This window comes from Paramormyrops kingsleyae, chromosome 11, assembly GCF_048594095.1.
Source record: "Paramormyrops kingsleyae isolate MSU_618 chromosome 11, PKINGS_0.4, whole genome shotgun sequence".
Lineage (NCBI taxonomy): Eukaryota > Metazoa > Chordata > Actinopteri > Osteoglossiformes > Mormyridae > Paramormyrops > Paramormyrops kingsleyae.
This window is the reverse complement of record NC_132807.1, coordinates 6546760-6557756: the sequence shown is the minus strand read 5'-3', so window position 1 is coordinate 6557756 and position 10997 is coordinate 6546760. Positions and strand designations below refer to the sequence as shown.

The 10997-nt window shown below is 42.9% G+C and overlaps 1 protein-coding gene across 5 annotated transcripts in view; it reads left to right on the top strand.

Annotated features, from left to right (window-relative positions):
• Nucleotides 1-1872: 1872 nt before the first annotated feature.
• The window catches only part of LOC111844921 (ADAMTS-like protein 3), a 76514-nt gene continuing 67389 nt past the window's right edge, over nucleotides 1873-10997 (top strand). The window contains exons 1-3 of one of the 5 annotated variants that reach the window (XM_072717922.1): nucleotides 1873-2123; nucleotides 3139-3183; nucleotides 4078-4193. In XM_072717922.1, the coding sequence (XP_072574023.1) occupies nucleotides 4089-4193 (105 nt within the window). In that variant the 5' untranslated portion in view covers nucleotides 1873-2123; nucleotides 3139-3183; nucleotides 4078-4088. Of the gene's footprint in view, nucleotides 2124-2388; nucleotides 2445-3138; nucleotides 3184-4077; nucleotides 4194-9686; nucleotides 9708-10997 lie in introns of those variants that run through there. The other 4 variants (XM_072717918.1, XM_072717917.1, XM_072717919.1 and 1 more) reach the window with 4 other exon arrangements.

The following is a 10997-nucleotide window of genomic DNA, read 5'->3' as shown; positions in this document are numbered from 1 at the left end:
GTACCTGATTGTCCTGTTCAGCATTGCAGGGGGTCTGTCCCAGAAGCTATAGGAGAAAGGCAGGGAACAACCCAGGATGGGGCACCAACCCATCACAGGGCACACACACACACACACACACCTATAGACAATTTGGTGACTCCAGTTAATCTCAACATGTTTTTTAGACTATGGGGGGAAAACTGGAGTATCGGGAGGAAGCCCTATAACGACATGGGGAGAACATGCAAACTCCACACACATGGAGCCATGGCTGTTCTTTAGCACCCCACAATTAAATGTAGTGTGTTCTCTTCCATTTTTATTAAAATTAGATCCCCCCAGCAAAGGTCCCCCTTTTCATGAATCTCTACTGATTAGAAGTGACAGCTGAAAAAAAGACCGATATCTTGTGAATGCCGGTTGAGCGCAGTGTTATGCCGTTTGACGAGCAGTAGAGGGCGCAATATCTCCATTTGTGGCTTATAGCAAACTGCTCCAATGTGGAAACCTCTCTGTTTAATTGGACTTTTTATGAGTCAGCATTTGCCACGATAGAAGTAGTTCGTTTGGTATTAACGGAATCAAAGTGAAATTCTGTGTTTAAAAAGATTATTTGGACTTTTTTAATCAAAACAGAAATGCAGAAAAAGGTGGTATGTTGTGTTAAATCACTGTTACAGTGATAAGAAGGTTGTTGGTTCAAATAGGGTCAGCAGAGTGGTTTCACCATTGGGCCCCAGAGCAAGGCCCCCAACCCCCTACCGTTCCATGGACTGCCTGACCCTGAGAGTTGCTTTGGGAAAAAACAACCGGTAAGTAGATTAAAAATATAAGCAAAACTGATTTAAAGTCCTCAATCACCTGTAAAATAGGAGGATATTGTGTGGAAATCTTACTGTAAAAGGGCGCTATCCCGAGTCTGCGGTCTGCATATACCACATAGGGCGTATGCTGCATACACTATCAGGCTGCGCTGTTATGAATTTAACTTAAAACTTAAGTGGCTCCCTGCTGTGATCTGGCACATGTCCACATGTCAAGAGCTGCCCCAGAGTGTCATTAAAAAGTTATCTCCATGATTAAATGCAACCTAAAAGTGCGTAATATTGTGACGCCTGGTATAAATACTAATGACTGCCCTTTAATAAAGAGAAACAACGACAGGAGGATCGGTCAAAAGGCCGACGGTTCCCCATCTGGCGGCCCTCGTGCTCACCACCAACAGGTACTGTACTTCTGTTTATTGGATAAACGGTCCTGGAAGATGGGTCGATGGATGGGTGGCTTTTGCGTGGCCATTTCAAACTGCTTGGGCTGTAGATTTTAAGCTTTCTCAGTTATTCAAATAAAACGCAACCATTTCTTTTTTTATTTTAGATAAACCTGCAAGCTTTTCTTTGTAATGTAAGCCATTAATTGCTTTGAGTGTAATAAATGGCAATAGGAGCACATCCATCCATCCATCCATCCATCCATCCATCCATCATTGGTCAGGGTTTTGGCAGTCCTGTTTCTACCAGGCAACACTGGATCCCAGTCTACTGCAGATGCGCAAACTAAAGAACACTATTATAAACTTCTGTCAATTTAAAGACGCCATGCAGTTACCCTAAATGTACGACTTTGGACTGTGATAGGATACCAGAGTAGAGGGACACCTGCGGAATACGGGATCATTTAAACTCCACACACACGGACTGAGACACCTTGCAACCCCAAAGTAGTACTTCTCACTTCATAATGATGGCAACAAATCAGTAACAATACGTAAAGACATTTTTCCTAAATTTTTGAGAATGTCCCCCCCCCCTCCCTCGCAGCTCTCCGATTCCCTCAGTGAGGCGCTGCAGCCGCCTGGCGGAGCCGCGCGGCTCATGAACCGCATCCTCTATCACTTCATTAGTTTTAATTCCGCCTCGAGTCTCGCAGCGCTGTCGGGATGAGACATATGCCGGGGAATGCTCTGCATGCGAGGTGCATTTAGGAGGAACACCAAGATTCAGCTCCCGGCCGTCACCGCTTGCTTTTATTGGTACATCATTTATGCGTGTTAGTGCGCTGGGATAATATAGTTTTGTATCCTAGTAATAAAGAGATGACGTAGATATCTTCCTGAAATATTAGTCTACATTCAACCAAAGGTAAGAATGATATTTTTAACATGTTAAACTCGCTATAATACACATAAACATGATGCATCGTAAGTGCATCAAATCGCGTCGAGGGTTTTACCCAGCTGACAGCTAAATTTACTGTTTATTATTTTAAGAGCAATATATATCTTATTCCCATAACTTGGTAGGCTAATTCAATTTAAGGAACCGTATCCTTTTTTCCCCGCCAGCCGGTTATATCAGAGGACCTTAGTAGAACGACTTTAGCACTGGAATGTAAATTCACTGCGCAAATCTAATCTAATCTCACTGCTCCCGGCTCTTATTGCAATTGCATTTGGAAAACAGGTGTATGTCCATAACAACCTATGGAGTGTTACTTTATAACGTAAATGTAAAGTATACGAAATATAATGTTTAAATATGAACACGTCTTGCTTTTCCCTGGCGGTATGTTTTAGGGAGGTCCGATTCGTCTTTTAATAGCGTCTGGTCGTTTTGATCGCCGAGACTCAGGCTCCGTCGCTCGGCGTGAGAAGCGCTTTCAGACGGCTACGGTCTACCAAAGTTAATCTTCGCTTTTACACTACAGAAACCAAATTCTAACCTGTCTCTGGATTCATCTAAATATAAGGCAGCTTTAATCAAATTATTTACGGATTCTTCACATCAATGTTAGGGGCTTATAAGGTGTCTTGAAGTGGGTAAAGCATTTAAAATACCAGGTGTCTTATAATGTGACTCCCTTTCAGTTACTTGTATCTTATCACATAAGTGTGAAATGTATGTCGTGCTGCTGATACTTAATTAGACTAGTAATACTAGTTCTGTAGCTTACTAGTTCTAATTACCGTATTATGCTGAAGGGTGTTTTATTCCCTATTTATTCTTTTAAAGTATTTTAGTTGCAGTCCCGATTTTATAATGCCTGTGAGTTCTGTGAATATTCTCAGGTAGTGCTATTTACTGGAGGTGACACTGGAAATTTACGATGAGCAGTAAGACGCATTTAGCAAACCTGTTACTTTTCCTTTTTCTCCAGCCTATAGCACTCACATCATCACAGACACTTGAGGTTACCATAAGGGTAAGTGGACAGTTTGCTTTCTTTAATTTGATCTAATTTCTCCGCAGATGATGTAAGAACTGTTTTCCTTTGGTTTAATGATTTAAAAAGTGATGCGCGTGAGGTTAAAAAATACTCAGATTTAGCCCGAAGCCCTCAGGCTTTAAATTCAGTTTTCATAGTTAATCTTTAATTTTATTAAGTGAAATTAAAGCAACGGATTAAAAAGGGAGTAATTTCTGTGGCGAATTATGACGGGTAAATAGATCAAAATGGCATTATTATTATTATTACTATTATTATTATTTTACCGCGGACATGGTATTTTAAAACATGACTTACATAGGCCGAAGGTTTTTTCTTAATCAAAACATTTTCAAAGACCAGTCTTGCCAGGGACACGTCTGTCCGTGCACGGACAGGTTGACGATCTCTAGGTTAAATCAAAGCCTCCCAGCACAGAAATGAAATCAGTTGGGTTGCAATGTCTGGTAAGGGTGTCTATAGTTTTATTTTCACAGCTAATGATTTAACGATCTCTTGGTCTGAATAAGTAAGTGGAAAGTCAGCGGCAGAAATACAGGCCAGTACAAAAGTGAGGGAAACTTTAATGTGACGTGAGCGACCAAACGCATATACCAGGCAAAGCTTATTATAATGCGGGGGTAATTTGTCTCAGTTTTAGATAGTCACTTAACAGTTCAAATTTTGTAGAAAATTGCTTGATTTATATTATAATGGAAACTTTTGGCTTTTCTGCACGTTGCTGCCAATTTTCTGCACGTTTCTGCACAATTCTGACTTGAGAAAAGTTCTTTAGCGCTATACATTTCAGGACTTCATTTTATCTGCTGTCGATCCAGAGGAGCTTTGTGAGCCGGCCTATTTGGACGGAGATACTTTCTTCTTTCTCAGACAGAAGTGAAATGTGCCCCGGACGCCGCAATCCGAGAAGCGCGGTGGTGATGAAGGTCGCTCTGCTCTCCTGGGAGCTCAGCCTGGCCATCTTCCTCATCTCTTCTCGTGCGCAGGTATCAACATTTAATTAAACCGGAGACTTCAGATGTAAGTAGAATAAATAAAACGGCTTGTGGGACCTTGAAAAGACGTCCCCGAGGAGCCAGAATGAAAGTTTTTGACTTTTTAATGACGTCTCCTCTACGTCCAGTAGGCATACTGGGTTCTGGACCGACCGACGCTCGTGTTTGTTGGCATTATATCTATGGATTGCGGAACGGGTGACAACTTTTGGAGCGTCATTAAACACAAGGTTATATTTGTGATTTTCAAGTGGGTATGACTTAGCAGCCACCTCGACCGCGGATTCTGATAGCCTTTTAATACTCCACACTGCGCTCAAGAATGATGATGACTTATGTGGACATTAATGTAGTATTTCCATAAATGCTTTCAGATTAATCCATGAAATAGATATGAATTTAAAAAAGCCTTAATGAAATGCTCTTTGAAAATACAATTTCCTTTGTTTTTTTTTTTTTTTTGCAAAAGGGATGTCTGTTTAATGGATTTATAAAGTAAAAAAAACTGGTGTGTCCCACATGTGACCGTGGCTAATGTCAACCGAAAGGTTTGAAAATAATACTGTAGTAGTCTGCAGCGGTATATTGCAGTGCAGTGTGTCATATGGTCACATGACCTCACCATCTGGTCACTCCAGATCAAACGCTCAAGTGACGTAGCAGGATGCTTGTGCAGCAGTGAGATGTCAGGTTGTCTAAAAACGTATCCATTTTCCTACTTTAAAAAGTATTTGCCCCCAGGTCCCAACAATCTACTTTGAATCTCTCAACTGTTTTCATTCAGATTTTTAAATCAAGGGTGTGTGAGACTGATCATTAATTTGCAACGATATTAATAGAAATACCTTAACGGAAAAGTAATGGCTTCCGTGCAATCAGGGTTCTCATGCGTGTTTAAATTGCCTGTTTGGACTATATCTCATTAAGAGATTTTAAAATGGTAATTTGTCTCATCGCTATGACAACAGTAGCCGATTGGTCCCTGCAGTGCTCATAATGTTTTAATTTGTCTCACGCAATCTGCCAGAAATACCACTGGTACTAAGCTTCCTTTATGGGAATGTTGCAGAAAAACAGCTTCTCTACGCCAGTCTGATGGTGACCCTTGGTGGGGGTGGATAGGGGGACCCTAGCTAGATGTGTGTGGTGTGTAACCTGTCACTGTTAGGCCCTTGATCAAGGCACTTAACCTTCTACTCAGGCCCTTAACCCTAATCTGCTCTAAGGTTACTGGCTGAACTTACCCCTGACCTCAAGTTTTCCTCACTTGTGTCACATGGACTAAATCTTATTTCTGCTAAATAAAGGAATATTATATTTAACAGAAAGGGAGTCAGAGTGGCTCAGTGGGCTTAGACTCTGGTTCAAGCCCCCATCTCAGCAGAACAGCCACATGCTTGTGGGTCCTTGAGATAGGCCATTAACCCCCACCTAAAGGTCCCCACATGTTGGCTGACCCTGTGCTGTGAAGGCAAGATGAGGTCAGCGAAGAGAAGCATTCCAATGTACTTGTGCAAATGGCAAATAAAGGGTTATTGTTATTGTAAATGAAGAGTAAACATGGAAATGAGTATATTGGGGTGAAATGACCTGCTCCATGATGCTGTGATGTCATCAAGGTGCCTCTGCTGCGACGGCGTTAGAGGGCCGACGGGGATGTGCTTTCAGTCCCTGCGGTTTGCAGGATGGCCGCATGTCCTCTGTGTATTTGCACAGCTGGAGTCTGATTCAATAATGAAGATGGGGGGGGGGGGGGGTGTTTTATCTTCCATTTTCCACTCGGGGAGGGGGTTAGGGATGTGGTGGACTTTAAGGCAAGATCTGGCAAAACAGTAGGGCTTAGATGCGATGAACCATGGAGGGAAGAGAATTTGGAATAAGATTCTTCTGGAAGGGTGTCACAGTGGTGCAGTGCTTAGCTTTGGTGCCTTACATCTGTGGGACCAGGGTTCACATATCTGCCATGGGGTTTGTATCTTCTCCCCGTGTCATTGTGAGGTTTTCTCTGGGCACTCCAGTGTATCACCCCCCCCCCCCCCCCAGTCCAAAAACATACTGAGGTGAAGTGGCATTGCCAAATCTCCCATAGGTATGCCTGCCTTAGTGAATTGTATGTGTGTGTGACCTGCAATGGTTTGGCGGCCTATTCTGGGCTGTTCCCTGCATGTGTGCTCATAGGGTCTGGACCTCCTGTGACCCTGAACAGAAGAAGTGGTTACAGAAGATGGATGGATGGATTCTGCAGGAATATTGGGAATATCAGTCACATTGCAGGCTGTCTGGATGGCCCCCATCCTCTGGGTGTTGTGTCTTTTTGCTGTATTTTTTAAATATCATGCCCTTTTGTCTGTCTGAGAGGGACATTTCGTTTCACAACTCGGAGCAAAATCACATGCCAGGCCCAGCAGAAACAGACGTTTTTTTTTTCAGTGAGCTTTTGCAGATTTTTCATCCATTAGATTTTAAAATCTGATAGTGTTAATATGAGACCTGCAGCTCTGATGTCAGCCACATGACCGTACAGGGGGGAATATTTTCCAAAATGAAACATAAGGAATAGACTTAAGACTCCACAGATCATATCTAATATAATGAAATTTTTATTCCCTGAATATGCCTTGTCCGACTGGGTGCTACCTAATCTGTATACTTACCATTCGGTCATGAATTTCATCTTTCTGAGTTTGTTTTTAAAGGGTTACTGATGTGAGGTTCCACAGTCCATGTTTTGGCAACTGGAATGACTTTGTATGTGGTTCTTATTAACTTGAATTTAATTCTTTACTTTTACTATTAACTCCGTAACCTGCGATGTCTCCTGGCTGCTGTAAAGCCCCACATCCCTGATTCTGATCTATTTCAGGAGAACTGAATGAGTAGCTGCTTGTGTTCTCAGTCTAGTAGATCAAACCCCGACTCAATGCAACGCAAATATTTTTCTTTAAAGCTGGGGAGGGACTCTGAATGAAACGTATGTGGGGTGGGGAGGCTGGGTTACTCCACAGGCACAATGGGGCATCACGCCTCTGGCTGCCGTTCCGTATCCTGGGGCGAGGACCCCTGCAGCCCAAAATGCTATCTGCTGCCTGGCTCTGATTAGGTTAGATGGTTGGTAGAAAAATCCAGGAGATCTCCTAATAGTCGCTGCTGTTCCAGTTCTGGAAGAATGGAAGCAGCCCCCAGCTGTCCTCTCTGCAGGCAGCACTTGGCGTCAGTTGATAGGGAGAAAACTTGAAGCTTAGATCTACAGCTAAGGCTGAAGCTTTGAGCAGGAACTTCTACGGAGGACGTCTCTGAGTTACCCCCTCAAGTAGTCTGAATGACTTGGGTTCAGTACTTCATGGCTGCCCCCATTGCCTTCTCTCTGCCAGGCTGTCAGCGTGGGTGACACCTTCCATGCTCTTGGCCACTAAGACTATAGTTAGGTCCTCAGGAGAGTACGTCTGGTTTCTGATTGTAATTTTAAAATGGCACCCCGGGTTCCCGCCAAGGTTTGGAGCCTCCCGCCCCCTGGCTGGGCCCTGTGCTCATCAGCTAGAGAGACGGGCAAGGTTGGGCCCGGTAAGACTCTGTAGAAACTTGCTCATCAGCTTTGTTTTGTTGCTGAGGACCGGATGCCAAAAGCCCAGCAGCTAACGATAATCCGCCTTCCAACTGTTGATCCAGCACTAGATGCTCACGGGAGTTTTACTTACACGAAAGTGTTCTGAGGGCAGAATGAAAAATGATTGGTTCAGAGAGATAACCAATCAGATTGTAGAGGAGGTGGGTCTAAGCAGCTAAATGAGGTGGAAACAACCAATCACTCTGAATCAATTCATTCTGTCCTCAGAACACTTTTGAGTAAGTAAAATTCCCATGAGCGCCCCGGGTCACTCAGGCCTGTAGTCTGTTCCGGGCAGCAATGGGGAGTCTCTGTCACCCTGTAAAAAGCCATTTATCACCAGCTTTTCCCTTAATATGGTCAAGCTGAAGTCTTCACTTTCCTGGTGGTGGTAGACCATCAGATGTACCTCTGGGATAGACTAAGGCTATGTTCACATTACAATGTTTGTCCAATTCCGATATTTTTTCTCAGATCGGATTTGCCTATCATGACGGTTCACATTCATAATTACAAGTGACCTATATCTAACTGTAATATGAACGCATTTGTCTTCCGAAACGGTTGGCATGTGCTCGTTCATACATTTTTGCACGTGTCATCTGTGTTACTAATAACAAAAAAAAAACCACTCAACACATGAGTATTGGCAAAAAACCACACGAATTTCGATCTGCCCGTTCATGTAGCATGTAGCATGTAGCATGGTCATAAATCGGATACGTTTTTAGGACCGCATATGAAAGTGACTCAAATCTGACTTGAAAAGATCTGATTTGCGTTTTCACATAGTCCTGAAAAAATGGATCTGAGTCACATCCTGGCAAAAAATCAGATTTGAGTCACTTAAACTTGTGAATGTAGTGTGAACATAGCCCAAGGGTGACGATACACAGGGCAACTTTGTGAGCAATGTTGTCTGCACTTTTCCATTGATATTGGGTACAAATTTATATTTGAAAAACTATGATCAGCAGTGGGCAACTTTTCGCAGTCATCCAGACCCAGAAGAGTTTCTCTTTGTCTCACCTGGTTGGCAGTTGCCTGGTAACATAGCTCAAAAAATTGCCCTGTGTATCATCACCTTCAGCCCTGACCTCCAGTGTCTCTGGGTGCCCAGGTGAGGCTGTTTCGTCATTGGCACCCTCCCTCCCGTCTCTGTGTTGGTGAGTGAGATCTGACCCGACACACTGTATTTACCGTGAGTAGCCTTTTCTGTGATATTTGTCTTTTTTTTTTCTGGGAGTGGGATTTGCCCATTTGGGTCTGGCTGTGTGCTAATGTGTGCTAGTTTGAGGTTTCAGAACCACACCAGATCACTCGATTTACTGCTGTGTTCCTTACAGTATTTCACTGTGAATCCCACACAGAGTATCACAGTCTAGGTTGTCAGTTTTCGACACATTGTAAAACAGGGAGGTCCTTGCACAGTTATTATTGAGTGACATTTAGGGCCGATGCACGGTGAGCGCCTGCTCTGGGGGCTGGGGGCTGGGGGCTGGGGGCTGACCCTGGAATACATCTACAATACAATACAATACATCTACAATACAATACAATACATCTACAATAAATAGGCAAAAAAAAGCAAAACATCAATAAATAAGCAAATAATATTCCCAGTATAATATTATGGTTATTTCAATAAACCAGTGAGGTAAAGAGAAAATGAATAACATAGGTAAGTACTGTAATACAATAATGATTAAAGAGAAACGGGAAATGAAGTGAAAATAATCAAACACTATGAACAGCTTAAAAAGCCAATCTTATAATAATATGTTTTTAATAACTTTTTAAAAGTGTGAAGTGACTGTTAACGCTTCTCCGATGTCTTCTGGCAGTGTGTTCCGTAGAAGCTGGGAGTGATAGATGTCAGCACTCTAGTGGGAGCTAAGAAGGTCAGTAATGTATGGAGGTGCTTGACCATTTAGTGCTTTAGAAGTCAGTAAAACTTCAGCGCACTAAAAGAATTTGAGAAAGAGCCTGCTGTATGTGTATTAACAACATAGTACCCAGTCAATAAATAAAGAAAATATGTACTAAGTTATGTAGATGGCAGTTTCATTCTGTTTCTTTGCTGCCTAACTTTGTACTCTCAAATCCTTGCTTGGGGGGGTGTGGAGGGCATTACTGATCCCATGCAAGGTTTGGAAGACAAAGGCGGTCTCTCCTGTGGGTAGAGGATCCCGTTGTTGGTCCCTGTGTCTCCTACAGCCACTTTGGGCCTGCGTTTGTGGGCTGCCGTTCCTCCGCCACTCGCGTGGCTCTCTTTCCTACAGGTTGGTGGGATATCGCTACTCAGGCTGTCTCTGCTGCTGCTCCTTTCCGGAACTCATAAATCACTGGAATGTACTGTTTGGGCACTTCTACCAGGAAGCTTTTCAGTCCTGAATTCTGCTCATTAACATATTGCTCAGCTTGGTATTGTCCTAGACTAGACTTATTGTCTTGGCCTAACTGAAAGGCATTTGGGTTGGTTTGAAAATTTATATGGAAGATACCACGAGGTTAGGGTTAGTCTTCAAGGCTTTTGTTGACTGCTGCTTATTGTGTAGGGGAAAAACCAACAAATCCACCTGATAACTGAAACATCCTGGTCGCTGGATGTCAGTACAGGGATTCATAGAATGCCTTTTGTCTAGTTTATTGAGTATACATTCAAGAACAATAGCAGGGGTGGAAAACAGATTTTGCCGGATCATTCTAGAACACAAGCCCATGGTTTGGTTTTTGGCTCCGCTAATGAATATCGGAGCGATTAACATTGTGATTTATGTCCTGTGGCTGTGGGCTGATTTGTACAATAAGATCTTGGACAGTATGTCTGTGCAGCTGAACAGCGTAATGTCTGTCAGCACATGCGTTTAGCGTGTGTGTATGTGTGTGCAGACACCGCATTTAAAGTTCACCCACGCATGACGCACCCCCAACGATTTTCTGCGCATGTAAATCCAGCTACACAATGCTTAACACACTCAAACGCACTCTAAAAGCCGCTAAAAGTAATTTAAGAGCAATCAAGGGTGATTGTAATAGACCATGATATATCGTTAACATGCTAAACTCATTACCGATATCGCAATGTTTATAGTCTCTGTTGCGATTAGTGTATGTTACTTGAAAAATATAGTTTGGTCCCTAACTCAGACTCCATTTGCTGCACATTTCCTGGGCTGGTCTGTTTTAAG